Here is a 15,388-nt window from a genome sequence, read left to right as displayed (position 1 = left end):
AGATTTCTCATAGCTTTCCTTCCAAGGGGCAAGCATCTTTTAATTGCATGGCTGCAGTCACCATCTGCAGTGATATTGAAGCCCAAGAAACAAAACCTGTCATTGTTTCCACTTTTTCTCCTTTTGTTTGCCATGAAGTGATGGGACTGTCTCGGGTGACCCTCCTGGGCATGGCTCATAGCTTCACTGAGTTATGCAAGCCCCTTCCACACAACAAGGTTCTAATCCATGAAAGGGTTGCTAACATCTAGTAAACTTTTTTATACCTCTTAATATCTGTAGGAGGAGGTTTAGTCACCAAGTCGTGTCCGACTCTTGCGACCCCATGGACTGTAACCTGCCAGGCTCCTCTCTCCATGGGATTCTCCGGGCAAGAATACTAGAGTGGGTTGCCATTTCCTCCTCCAGGCTTAATATCTTTAATTTTTCATTTATTTCAGCAAGTATTCATTGAGCACCTATTATTGTAATAGGCAGTGTGCTGAACAAGGATAATATAGGGGTAGGGATTATTGTGCCTTTTTTCCATTGTTTTTCCCCTTTTCCTTATAGTGCCTACAACATGGTGTCATTCAGCAAACATGCTTAATAATTTAAGTACACAAAGCTGAGAATGCTCAATTCTTTTTTAGTGCTTTTATTTTTTTATTGAATGAAAAGATTCTTTAAATTCTGGAGTGCTTTACAATTTCAGAAGTTTCACACACATAATGTCATGTAATTCCATATTAACACTTTTTTCCCTGTTCCTCTAGTACACTGCCCTCCTTCCCGCTCCCCACTGGTAACCACTGCTTTGTTCTCTATATCAATCAGTCTGCTCCTTTTTTGTTTTAGTCCCTCATTTGTTGTATTTTTTAGATGTCACAAATAAGTGATATCTTTCAGTATTTGTCTTTCTCTGTCTGACTTATCTCACTTAACATAATGCCCTCCAAATCCATTTATATTGCTGCAGATGCAAAATTTCATTCTTTTTTAATGATTAAACGGCTGTACACACACACACACCCCACCCCCACCCCCATGGTGTCTTTATCCATTCATCTGTTGAGGGATATTGTGGTTTCCATATCTTGGCAATTATAAGTAATATTGCTATTAACAATGGGGTGAACATCTATCTTTTCAAGTTAGTGTTTTTGTTTCTTTTGGGTACATACCCAGGACTGAAATTGCTGGGTCATATGGTAGTTCTATTTTTAGTTTTTTTGAGAAATCTCCATACTGTTGTCCATAGTGACTGTACCAGTTTACAATCCCACCAACAGTGTAAGAAGGTTCCCTTTCCTCCATATCCTTGCCAACATTTGTTGTTTGTGTTCTTTTTTTGTGATAGCCATTCTGACAGGAGTGAGATGATAGCTCACTGTGGCTTTGGATATTTCTACTTCATAAGCTGAAATACTTTTTTTTTCCTAGTGATTATATTCCTGGGCAGGGCTGTGCTTCCTCCTGTGGTTTAGGCACCTCATCAGAGGAACTGGGAGTAAGAGTCAAAGGCATATGATAGTCAGCATAGCCCTAGAATCCCCAGGTTTTCATTTTAGAAAAATTTTCAAGTGTGTGTTAGAAATCTGACTGAATGCAAAGTATCTATTAACTTGACCTCTGTTGTTTTCCCTCTTTGAAAAAATTCAGTTTTATTGTAAATGTTTTTTACAGTAGCATTTTTCAGTTCATAGTGAAAATACTATAAAAATTTTTTGAGCTAAGTTGTCATATTTGATTGACTTAGGCAGTGTTGAAAACTGACAGTGAAATACATAATGTGTAATATAAAATAGCTTCAAGTGATGCAGATTGACATGAGAGACATATTTTCAGTCTTTTAAGTTTAACAATGTGCTTCAAATTTTTGGTATTTGAAAATGGCTAATAGATACTGAAAAATAGTTGTATGGTGTACAGTTCCTTTTGTTATGCTTTATAAACAACTGAAAGCCTAGAAAATGTTTCATATTTTAATTATCATTGCAATATATGAAAGATTGCTTTTGTGATAATCTTACTATACAGTATTAAAGATAAGCTATAATCTACTTTTTTGAGTTAGGCGATATCAAGTTTAGTGAGTTGTTTGTGTATAATCTTACTTATATTAAGTTAAAATTTGGTAATTTTGAAAATTATAGTGTATTGCAGCATACCTTAATTGACTATACAAACAGTAAATATTACATATGCACAAGTAAGATTATACTTATTGTTTCAGAATGAATTTATTCAGTGATTTATATGATTATAATTGTTTGTCTTTCTTAAATTGGGCATAAACACTTACATGTTTTTGTGCTTCTAGGCATGAAGGCACTGACTCTCCACCAGACCTAGGAGATGTTGTCGTTGTTATAAACAGCTTCAAAAGCAAAATACTGGAAGTACAAGTGTGTGAGGCCAAAACACTTCATAGACTTTGTTCTTAATGTTAAGGGAATTATCTTTTTTGTTCTCAATTAATTTTTATTTTACAAATAATTTTACAGTTTTACTACCTAAAATGTCATATTGAAATTCTGGCAATGGAAGGAGGAAGAGAATTAAATCATGAAGGGAAAGCAGCACGCTTAAACATAGAAGAAAAGAGTTTTTTTTAAGTTATGATGTATCTACTATATTTGCAGCCAAGTAATGTTATAAACTGTGCTTCCCTGGTGGCTTAGCAGTGAAGAATCCTCTGGAGATGCAGGAGACGTGGGTTTAATCCCTGTGTCAGGAAGATCCCCTGGAGGAGGGCATGGCAACCCACTCCGGTATTCTTTCCTATTGTATCCTACGGACAGAGGAGCCTGGCGGGCTACAGTCCATGGGGTCACAAAGAGTCAGACATGAGTGAAGCGAGTGAGCACAATCTTATAAATTAGACTTTGGAGATGAGATTAGGAATGCATGTTGAAAAGCTATCCCTTTCAACAGGAAAAACAAAGTGATGTTTCTTTCCTTTACAGAAACAAAAACCGGCAAAATTTTTAATGATGGCAGCATTAATTCTTTTGGATGAACCCACCTACTTAATACTTGAAATCAGTAAAAAAAAAAAAAAAAAAAATTGTTGGGTGTAATGTTTATTAACATTTTAAAAGCAATGAGGAGCTGACAGTAATGATAACAAGGAAATACAAAACCAAAATTAAACAGAAAACGAGAGCCTAGTGAAATGAGCAAGCACAGAAGCTTCTTATAACCCAAGAAAGCTACTGTGGCCTTCGAACGTTTGTCCATTCTGGTTCACTTGAACTGTCACTGTGATTTAATTTGCAAGGTGATAGGGACATAAATTAATTAAAACCCTGGACCCTTACAAAGAAGACCCTCTCTGCTATAAGCTGGCTATAGCTTCAGGGGAAGGATGAACCATAGTAAAGGATACCACACAGTCTTTTAGCCAAAATTGAAGAAGTGAAGTGAAGTCGCTCAGTTTTGTCCAACTCTTTGCGACCCCATGGACTGTAGCCCACCAGGCTCCTCTGTCCATGGGATTCTCCAGGCAAGAATACTGGAGTGGGTTGCCATTTCCTTCTTCAGGGGATCTTCCTGACCCAGGGATCAAACCCAGGTCTCCCGCATTGTAGGCAGACACTTTAACCTCTGAGCCCCCAGGGAATCCCTAGCCAAAATTAATAGCATCTAAATAATGGCGAAGGATAGGGAAGCCTGGCATACTGCAGCCCATGGGTTACAAAGAGTCAGATATGACTTAGCAACAACAACATGTTATTGTTTGAACAACAACAACAAGGCAATCAAGGGAACCCTGAACCTTGAATTTGTGCTAAAATGGTTCCAGATAGATAAGGTTTTACAGGCATCTGACAGAAATATCCATATATCTCTGGAATAAGACTACTATATCCAAATACACAAAACCAGCAGAAACAGTAACAGAAAGCAAATAAACAAACACTCCATATGTTAGCATTATGGACAGAGACACTGAAACTATGCCTACAGTGTTTAAAGAAATAAAAGACAAGCTTGAAAACAATTGCAGGGAGGAAAAAACTATAGAAAGGGCATATCTGATCTGTTTTAAAGTAGAACTTCTAAAACTGAGCAATACAATGACAAAAGAACTCAGTTTTTGGCTTTAACAGGCCTCAAGAGATAGTGATTTGGAAGATAAACCAAGAGAAGTATCCCATATGCAACAGAGAGATGGAAAAAGAGGAATATACAATAGAGAGTATATAAAAGGCAGAGAATAGAGTGTGAACTCTTAAGACACCAGGGTTACATTTAAACCTGGCTCTGCCGCTCACTCGCTATGTGACCTTGGACAGATTGCTTAACCTCTTTCTAACTCATTTTTCTTATCTATAATACAGAGTTAATAATGGAATCCTCCTTATATGTCTGCCATAAGGGCAAGGTAATTAAGCTTTATAAAGTACTTTTGAGTGTTTAATAAAATCCATTTAAGTGGAGTTCAAGAAGGAGATGAAAGACAGAGTGAGGTACAGGTATTTGAAGCATAATAGTAGGCAGCCAGAACTCTTAACTTATATACTGCATAGAACTTAAACTACCAAATTAATCAGAGTTTGCCTTGCATCCCACATCATAACCTGTTCCTTATCACCTCTGCTCTTTATCCTTGATCAGTGTATACATGTTGTTTACACTCACCTTTGATACTGTTTTTACTATATAGACCTTGGCTTCTTTCCTCAGGAGTGGAAAATTACATTCTGGCCTTGATACATTTCCTTCTAATCATTTCAAATGAAAACCCCATAAACTCAGAGCAGCTGCTTAAGTTACCAAGTCAACCCAAATCCTTTAGGACCAGCATTCCAGCTAGTATTATCCTAGCCCTACAAACAGGAAAGAAAAATATTTTTTCTGCTGGGAGACTTGAGGTGTTTTACTTTGAGGAATTTTGACCATTGAAAAATTTCTTTATTAAGTTTTCTTTTTGATGAGCTGAATTTTTTCACTCTCCATATTGGTTCTAATTTTACCTATTCTTGCCTGGTATAGAGCAGGTCTGACTCCTTCACCAAAGTCATCAAATCTTTGTTGAGGGTGATAGTCATGCCATGCCTGAAGACATTCTACAGCCTAACCATACCTAGGTACTTCAGTTGTTTTTTAATAACAGTTCTATCTGCTCACCTTCTGTGTTTCCAAATTACACAAAAGAATGGGGAAAAGGGAAGAGAAAAGATAAGCAACATAAAGGGTCAGCCCATGAATTCCAGTAGCTCACCAGTAGGAATTCCAGGAAGGAAGAACAGAAAATGGAGGAGGGAAAGTATCCCACAGATAAAGAGAGGCAAACATATTCACATCAAGGGGTCCACAAATTAGAATGAGTGATAAATGGCCCACACAAGATCCTAGAAACTACCAAAGAGAAAAGACAAGTCACTTCAATGACGTTAGAATGACTCTAACAGTAGCATCAGATGTTTTATTTTTCAAGACAACGAAACAAAGACTTCAGTGTTTTGAGGACAGTTATTTTGAACCTGGGATTCTTTAGTCAAATATTCTCTGAAGGGTGACAATTTAGAAAAATTACCTTTCACACCTGTTCTTGAAGGTGTTTGCCATCACAAAGAGAATAAAGAACAAGAAAGAGGAAAATGGGTATTTCAAGAAATGATGAAATTAATGTGAAAACCAATGCAAAGAAAGCTTGAAGGAAGCAGTTCATTGTTAAGCCCCAAGAAAAATGTGTTCAGAAAGATAGGAATTCCAGATGATTAAATAACATGAATAATAAACTGGAAAATATTAGGTATACGATGAAGAAATATCTTACCACAAGAAAAATACAATAAAATTCCAAGAAAAAAAATGCTTATCTATTGATGTGAGAAAGCAGAATCCGTGTGAACCAGGAAGAGTATGGTGGTCATACCATCATAACTGTGGAGGAAATGTAGTAACCTTTCAGACTCAATTGAGCAGTATTTACAGTGTATATATGTACTTTTTATTGATTTTTCAAGTTGTAGAATAAACAATGCAAAAGATAGTTATATTGACCAAGGTAAATGTAAATTTTATCCATATTTACAATGCCAAAGTAAAGGTTTAGCTAATGTAAGTTGAGACAAAGGGAAAAGGTAGAGATGCTAGTATCCTTATCATAGGATATGTGCAAGAGAAACTGTTGAATTTGTTGGAATAAAAAATATAGATTTAAGGATTACTTAAAGTTACAAAAATACTCAGTAGAAAAACTAATGATAAAGATAGTATTACCAGAACCTCCAGACAAAGACGGGAAGGGAAGAGTGATAGAAGTAAGCTACTCGTCCTTTGTGACAAAGGATGAATGATGTCTAAACTCTGTGAACCAGATATACAGTAGATGACATCTACAGTTGATAAATCAGTAAGTACACATGTAAGCACATTATTTAGCAGTGTGGAAATTATTACAAAAGAACTGAAAACAAGAGACTGAACTGATGCTTGAAACCAGATTGTCTCTATAAAGTACTAAGATCTTTTTTGGCTTCATTTACTGTAACTATTTAGGGCTTCCCTGGTGGCTCAGTTGATAAATAATCCACCTGCAATGCAGGAAACCCAGGTTCGATCCCTGGGTGGGGAAGATCCCCTGGAGAAGGAAATGCCAACCCATTCCTATATTCCTGCCTGGAAGACCCCATGGACAGAAGAGCCTGGGGGACTATTGTCCAAGGAGTCACAAAGAGTCAGACATGACTTAGTGACTAAACCACATCTTAGATTTACAAGAGTTACCTGCCCAAGATATTTCTATCCATGCAGCATAATATTTAAATCTATAAAATTCTAAAGTTTTTCTTTACCATGCTACCTAGGTACGGAAAAAGCCAGATAAAATCAAGGAAGATATCCTTTCCGATAAAGGTGAAAAGAAAAGAGGAATGTGGGATTCCATTAAAAGGTAATTTCTAATGAATGTTTTAACATTTAACTATAGACCCATCAAGAGTCTAGTGTGTGGAAGCCCTGCACATGGTAAACATTTAAGTTAAGCACAGATGTTCTCTAGAAAGGATAAGACAATACATAAATATTACTGATACGAGATAGGAAACTGGAGCTGTAAGATGAATGAACATAAAGGGCTATTCAAATCAGAGGAGAGAAGGAACCTCAGAAAAGACTGGAGGAGTGCATGGCTAAGATATATTCTAAAGGATGGACAGAGAGAGAAGGTACCTGGTTACCTGAAGTCAGAAAGATTGGGTATGTTTCTCACAGAACAGGAAGTAGCCCAGGGTAGCTGAGATGTTAAATATCATGGGAAATATTTAAGTTAGGTTGGGACCTGTATTAATCAGAAAAGGAATATATCAGCTCACACATCTAAAGAGTTCAGGAGCAGAGCTGACTTTGAGCATTCAGGTGATGTGGTCCAGACATCTCCAACACATAGTTCTGTTATTTGTGCTGCCTTCACTTTCAGACAAAGGTTTACAAGAAGAGCTTGCCCAGTCTAGGCTTCTTTTTCTATAAGCTGACTTCTTGTTTGATGAGAATGATGTTACTGTCCCAGTATGCTGTTGAACTGGTTCCCGATCGAGAAAGTCTCAGACTCCTTTTGAGATGAGTTGAGTAGACTTGTTTAGAATCTGGGCATTTTAAAGTGTATCTGTTCATGAGCTTCCATTGAAACCAGAAGGTAGAGACAGAAAGGAATAAAGATATTGTTAACCTATGGCGTAGCCCTTACAGAAGGGATACCAAAACAAAGCGCTGCTTTGTTAGGAAGAGAGAAGATAAGTCTTGGGGAATGGTGACTCCTCCAGATACATAAGTGTATGTTAGAGTGCTTTCGCTTTTATGTCTGAGTTTTAATCCTAACTTCAAGTGATTTTTTTCTTCCCCTCCCTGAATGAACTGTATTTTTCTTAATTGGGGGTTTACAGTGAGAAAAGATTTCAAAAATACCTGTCGTAACAAAAGCCTCAAAACATTGCATGTGGCCATGGCATGCTGCAACTCATTCTGTGCTCTTAAGATAACTTTTGTAACTCACAAAGATTCAAGAGTACTATCTCATTAATCTACAGAAAATATAATTGCATTCTGTGTTGTCCATTTTTTAAAAATCATAAAATTTCAAGTTATATTGTCACGTTTAAATATAAATCATAATTTTTAGGGTAAGTACTTATTTACAGTGTACTAACCATTCATTTAGAAAAGCATTCCTGTTTTTATCTCTTATCAAATTCAGTACTTAGGTATGTAAAGTGTGCAGGTGAGTATTAAGAAACTAATGATCAGTAGTTTTTTTTTTATTCCAAGTTTCACAAGAAGGCTGCATAAACAAGACGATAATAAGGAAAAAGATGTTCTAAACATTTTTTCAGTTGCTTCTGGCCATTTATATGAACGCTTTTTAAGGTAGGCATTTTTTTAATCTAGTGTTTTGGAAACGAATACACTTACATGGTCTGAAAATCATTTTTAAAGTTTAAAAGAATGAAAGAAATTACAGTGAAAAAAGTCTCCCACCTCTGTTCCCTTGATCCCCAATTCACTTTCTCACAGGAAACCAATGTTATTATTTTAATACCTGCCAAAGATATGTATAGACAAGCTCAAATGTATATTTTTAACTCTTTTACCGAAATAGCAACACAGTACATACTGCTTTGCACCTTGCTTTTTTTTTAACCTAAAATTATGAGAGAAGCGTATTTTCTAAACACAGTGAAATTTTAAGTTTGATTTGAGATGCCAATACTCCTTAAGGTTAGAAAATGGACATATTTTGTAGTAAGATGTGAGAGAATAAAGAATATATAGTAAATTTTCTTCTTCTGGTAAAGAAATACCTTGTTTTATAAAAAGGAGTCATCTGAGAAGAGGGGGCAATATTTATAAACTACAGAGGGCTATTTTTTTAACTGTATATATAGAAGGATCATAGAGAATGCCTCAAAAATATTTGAAGATGTGTTGACATTTTAAGATGGTACTTTAGATACATCTGTATCCTCTCCAAGCAGAGGTCTAGAATAGCAAAACACATGGCCTGTCCAGTGAATTTATCAAGATAGGCTGTTCAGGCCTTCAAGGTTTATATAGCTGCTATTAATGACACAGGGCTTCCCTGGCGCCTCAGGCAGTAAAGAATCTGCCAGCAGTGCAGGAGGCATGCGTTCAATGCCTGGTCGGGGAAGATCCCCTAGAGGACGACACGGCAACCCACTCCAGTATTCTTGCCTGGGAAATCCCATGGACAGAGGTGTCTGGCGGGCTGCAGTCCGTAGCGCTGCAAAGAGTCGGACACAACTGAGAGAATGACACAATAATAGAGCCGAGATACTAGACTCTAGTTAAACTAAATACTGTTTCAGACTAGCTTCTTTATCCTGTCAGCTGGAACAAACAGGCAGTCCATTTAGTCTATAGCAGGCATATATATGTGTATATACACATATGTATGTATATCTATATATATACACCTATATTATATTCTTATATGTTACATACTTGATGAGCAGCCATAGGATTTGAAGACACTTCACTCTGTTTCTGCATAATTCATAGTGAAAAACTAGTTAATATCTTTAAATATTTAAATGCCTTAAGAGAAGTAGGATGAACCCCTATTAATGTGAATTTATTGAGTTTATTGTTTTATGCAGAATTATGATGCTTTCTGTTTTACGGAACACAAAAACACCAGTGAAGTTCTGGTTTCTTAAAAATTATCTCTCACCAACGTTTAAAGTAAGTACATTAATTTTTTATATAGAGTGGTTAATATTTCAGTAATAAATTATTTATATCCTGTAACATTTCTCTTTTCAGAATGAGTCTTTTGAAATGTATATTTACTCAAATTATTATATATAATCAATTAAAACTTGGTATTCAATATTTTTTATCTGGCTTAAAAATTCTCTGCAGCTTTTATTTAAAGCAGTGATTAAAAGGACAACAGGAGATGGTTTATTTTTAAGCAAACTCAAAATTAGGATTAGTGGATTTTCATAATAAAAGTTGGCAATGAAAAATATGTGCAGATTGTTAATTTTAAAAATTAGATTTTTGTCATATTTTTACAAAGAAAGACAAGAACAGTAGTATCTAGAACACATGAAAACTGTGCCACAGAAAATAGTTTGACGGAGCCAAGAAGAGTGAAGGCTCTAGTATCACATGCAGTGCGTGGTTGCTGTGGTACTGCGGGCACTACAGTTAGTGTCTGTGGCATTTTATGTTTAGGAGCGTCTGTTCCCCTTTACTTAGCCCCATCCTTTGCCCCGTTTCTTCCTATTAATCAGATTCCTGGCAAGTTAGGGTCTGTTTCGAAAGCAGTTAAAGGAGTTCTCTTTCTAGACCCAAACCAGTGGTGAAAGCAGAAATAAAAACAGCCAACCATGCTTTTATTCCTTGGTATTGCCAGGTGCATTTCTGAGTATTTTACTTCCATTATTCCTTTGCTTTGCATAATGTGCTATTCCCAGAAAACCAAAACTCAGAAGTTACATAGCTGACTTGCACAATTAGGAGGTATCCAGGACCCACCCCTAAGTTCAAGAACCCACTAGGTCTCACAGAACTCAGAAAAGCAGTTTCACTCAGAGTTACATAGTTTATTACAGCAAAAGGATGCAGATTAAAATCAGCAAAGCAAAGAGACACATAGGACAGAATCCAGGGGAGACCAGACCAAGCTTTCCTTTTCCTCTCCCAGTGGAGTTGTGTGCACAGAGTTTGTATCTTCTAGTAGAACTGGGACAGCATACATGGAGTGTTGCTAATTAAAGAAGCCCATTCAGACCTTGTGTACAGGGTTTTTATTGGGTGTTGTGTTTTTAATCCTTGAAGTAAATAGTCATAAATCTCAGATACTTATATCAGGAATATAATTTATCAGTTTACAACTCATTTTGTGTAGTTTTTTTTTTTTTTTTTTTTTTTTACACCTTTCACATCTTCGGTGTCTCTGATTAACCAGCATGTGGACATGTGCATGAAGTGTTTGATTCATAGGTGTTCCAAGATCCAGAGGCTTTCTTTTCTATCATTAAGTTTTTCAGGTCAAACATTAGCAGTAAAACTAGAGGAACAGTTATCTTAGTTAATTAATAAGCCTGCTAATTAATATAGTGTACCTATTTTTTTAATGTCTTTAAAGGGCTTCCCTGCTGGCTCAGATAGTAAAAAAATCTACCTGGAACTCAGGAGACCCAGGTTCAATCCCTGGATCAGAAAGATCCCCTGGAGAAGGGAATGGCTACCCTCTCCAGTATTCTTGCCTGGAGAATCCCATAGACAAAGAAGCCTGGTGGGCTACACATCCATGGGGTTTCAAAGAGTCAGATACAACTGAGTGACTAAAACTTCTTTTCACTTTTCATGTATACTTATCTTTTTATATTTGTCAGCATCATCATATTTCTTATTAATAGGTACAAGTTGTAGAAGACAACCATTTAAGACATATTTTACCAGTTCATTTGTAACAATTTATAGTAAACTCTAACTTTTAAAATGTTAACATTTTTTCTCTGAAACAAATACTACCTTCTGTTCCTTAAACATATTCTTTGATTTGTGTGTGTGTTTTAGGAAGTGATCCCGCACATGGCTAAGGAGTATGGATTCCAGTATGAGCTGGTCCAGTATAGATGGCCCCGGTGGCTTCATCAACAGACAGAAAAACAACGAATTATTTGGGGTTATAAGATTCTTTTCCTTGATGTCCTTTTTCCTCTTGCAGTGGACAAAATCATTTTTGTTGATGCTGACCAGGTAATAAGATTAACTCTTGTTTTTAAGAGTGCTTTAACTTTTTTATACTTCTAAGTATAGGACACACTTTATGTTGCTGCTGTTTATTGCTATCTTTGTTGCCATGCTATGTAAACATAAGACATAATTTTAATATATAAGCAAAGTATCTTTTCTATAATCTGCATTCCAGGGGAAAATCAAAAGTTTTGCCAGAAGTACCAGTTATTCCTTAAGACATGGCAATTTTTCCTCTGAGGTAGTTTTTTTTTTTTGGTAGTTAAAAATAAAACAAATATTTACATAAATCATCACAGTAAAAGTAGCTATATGAATTCCTGTGGATATGAGCTGAAATTTGTCTAAAGTGAACTGTTTCTTTTTGCTGGAAACATTAGCAATTACACACACTCATCTCTCTTTTTCCTCCTTCAGCAACATTCTTTGGCAATTAGCAATAACCAAATCCCATTATCCTGCCACTTTAAAAAAGCCTAATTTGGCCAAAAAAATTATGGTCCTCAGCTTTCAACAGAAATTTTTATGATTTTTACCCTTCCCTCCTTACCTGCCTTTGTAATCATTAATGGTAAAAAACAATAAGTACTTTAAAAATACACAGAATTTCTCTTAAAGTCTTTAAAAATACACAGAATTTCTAAAAACAATAATATGTAAATATAAGTGTTATATAAGTTCAATGCACAAGTTAGTATATTATTTAGTACTAAAGTATATTTTCAAATCCTATTTTATAATATACTTCTATATTATATCTATGTATTCTAAATTCTGTTATCTTTGTATTGTTTTCCAACTTGATAAATGTGAATAATTATAATTAAAAACTAAGAAAGTAGGCAAAAGTGTAATGAAGTATTTTCAAACATACTAACATAAAATTGATTTCTCTTTCCCATTATATATGCAGTAATATTTTTCTAGCAGACTAGAATCTATTAAAAAATCAAACAGGCTAATATTACTTCATTGAAGCCATTGAGAATAATCAGAAGATTTTTCTTTATGATTAAAACTAACATTTGCCAATATATTTACAGTAATAGAGATACACCATAAAAATTGTTTTGAATTATTCATCTATACCTTGAGAAATTAAGAGCTGTGTACTCATACATTTAATGGCTTACCGAAATATGTTTTGTTCAGAATTCCTTGATTATAAATCAAACCACAATGAGATATCACCTCACACATGTCAGAATGGCTATCATCAAAAGGAGCACAAATAACAAATATTGGTGAGGATGTGGAGAAAAGGGGACCCTGGAGAAAAGGGAACCCTCCTTCACTATTGATGGGAATGTAAATTGGTATAGCCACTGTGGAAAATAGTATGGAGGTTCCTCAAAAAAACTTTTTCTAGAACAACCATGTGACCCAGCAATCCCAGTCCTGGGTGTGTAACTGAAAAAAACAAAAACATTAATTCGAAACAACATATATACCCCAATGTTCATAGCAGCATTATTTAAAATTGCCAAGATATGAAAGCAATCTTAAGTGTCCATCAACAGATGAATGAATACAGAATGAGATACATATTACTACTCAGCCATAAAAAAAGAATGGAATGTTGCCATTTGCAGCAACATGGATTGACTTGGAGGGCATTATGCTCAGTGAAATAATTCAGACAGAGAAACACAGATATGTTATTATCACTTATACGTGGCATCTAAAAAGTGCAACAAACTAATGAATAAAACAGAAGCAGACTCATAGAGAACAAACTAGTGGCTACCAGTGGTGAGAGGGAAGGAAGGAAAGGCAAATATATGGGTAGGAGATTAAGAGGTACAAGTATTAGGTATAAAAAAGCTACAAGAATATATTGTACAACATGAGGGATATAGCCAATATTCTATAATAACTATAAATGAAATATAACCTTTAATAATTTGAGTCACTATCATATACCTGTGACTTATATACTATAATGTATCAACTGTACTTCAGTTTAAAAATATCTTTATTAAAAATGATGTAACAAACTATTCTTATTAATGAGTAAAACCACTAACATACAGACTAGGTATGTAAATTTTAAGTTTCTTTTAACCTGTGAGGACAAGGGGGAAAAATAGAAACTTGGTAAACACGTGCTGGATGAAAGAACTGTGGGGAAACTCAGTTCTCTGTCTTTTCTACAACAAGATAATGATGACTTGAGAGTCACATTAAAAAGGCTGCTATTATTTTATAGTCTTCATCAAAGAAACTGTTCTGTTATTTAGATTGTGAGACATGACCTGAAAGAACTTCGAGATTTTGACTTGGATGGAGCTCCTTACGGGTATACTCCCTTCTGTGATAGCCGCACAGAAATGGATGGATATCGCTTCTGGAAAACAGGATACTGGGCATCACATCTTCTAAAAAGGAAATACCATATCAGGTAAGAAAATTCATACTCTTATCTTTGAGTGAATAACTTTTTGAATCACAAGGCTCAGTTTTCTTTGAAATTATAAAATAACAGCAACCAATTATATAGTGCTTATTACATGCCAGTCACTCATAAGATTTAATGTCTGTTAATTCATAAAATCCCTATGACAGCCTTTTGATACTGTTATAATCCCTATTTTATAGATGTGAAAACTGAGGCATATAGCATTTTTGTCCCTTGCCCATGCTTACGCTGCTAGTCCAGAGCTGAGCCAGGAGTTAAACCCAAGTAACCTGATTCTACTGTCTGTTCCTAACTTCTGCAGAAGATTTAAACTTTGTTTATCTCGTAACAGAATGAAGATACTGTATTCAAAGCTGATATTATGGGGACATCCCAGGTAGTCCAGTGGTTCAGACTCCACGCAGGTTCAATCTTTGCTATGGGAACTAGATCCCATATGCCGCATCTGAGACCTGGCGCAGCCAAATAAATTTTTTTTAATTCGAAAAAAAACTATTATTGTTTTGTAGGGCCATGAGTTTCAGGAGATCTTAGAAAACTTGGCGGTGACCCTAAGAGGATGTGGGTCTTAACAGCATCAAATCACACCTCAAATTCCTTGGAAATAGTAAGACATGGGGAGCAAATTATGAAAAGATTCATTGTGTTAGACCCAAGGATATCTAAAGTTGATACCATCACTGTAGATAGTCACTAGAGGAAAGTAAATATACAGGAACAATACTGGCTGTCAAGGAGCATACATGTCTTGCAGCGCCTTATACGTGGTGGATCTCAAGAAGTTCAGGAGAATTGCGGCAGGTGACAGGCTCCGGGGCCAGTACCAAACACTCAGTCAAGATCCAAACAGTCTTTCAAACCTAGATCAGGTAAGTGAAATATTTATGGAATAATTTTCAGTACTCATAGACTGCTGTAACCCCCTGCTATTTAGAAACATCAAAATCTTGTATTTTCAACCTTTCTTCCCTTTATACAGTTTTGTACATATTTTTTCACTTTAAGCCCAGCATTGTCAGAACTAAAACATTTGATCTTGACTTTTCCATCCTTAAACTTCTTTCCACTGTGTGCTCACTGTGTTACCCTGTCTTTTTCTCACTTGCCTCCATCGTCATTTAAAGGTGTCTGTCTCCCTCCCTCCCTCTTCCCCTTTCTCTTCCTTTCTCTCTTTCTGTCTGATCTTTAAGATAAATTCCCTTCATCCTGTGCCCTCCCTGGATACTGCCTTATATTTTGTTTTTCCTCACA

The 15,388-nt window shown here is 35.7% G+C and overlaps 1 protein-coding gene across 1 annotated transcript in view; it reads left to right on the top strand.

Moving 5' to 3' along the window:
- The window catches only part of UGGT2 (UDP-glucose glycoprotein glucosyltransferase 2), a 133,547-nt gene that overhangs the window by 105,427 nt on the left and 12,732 nt on the right, over window positions 1-15,388 (top strand). Inside the window, exons 30-36 of the mRNA XM_065902092.1 lie at window positions 2,303-2,387; window positions 6,801-6,886; window positions 8,257-8,355; window positions 9,606-9,690; window positions 11,539-11,721; window positions 13,959-14,119; window positions 14,892-15,006. Of these exons, the coding sequence (XP_065758164.1) occupies window positions 2,303-2,387; window positions 6,801-6,886; window positions 8,257-8,355; window positions 9,606-9,690; window positions 11,539-11,721; window positions 13,959-14,119; window positions 14,892-15,006 (814 nt within the window). The remainder of the gene's footprint in view (window positions 1-2,302; window positions 2,388-6,800; window positions 6,887-8,256; window positions 8,356-9,605; window positions 9,691-11,538; window positions 11,722-13,958; window positions 14,120-14,891; window positions 15,007-15,388) is intronic.

The sequence above is a fragment of the Muntiacus reevesi genome, chromosome 11, assembly GCF_963930625.1.
Source record: "Muntiacus reevesi chromosome 11, mMunRee1.1, whole genome shotgun sequence".
NCBI classification, from domain to species: Eukaryota; Metazoa; Chordata; class Mammalia; order Artiodactyla; family Cervidae; genus Muntiacus; species Muntiacus reevesi.
The sequence above is the reverse complement of the archived record's forward strand: the minus strand, read 5'-3'. Positions and strand labels throughout refer to the sequence as shown.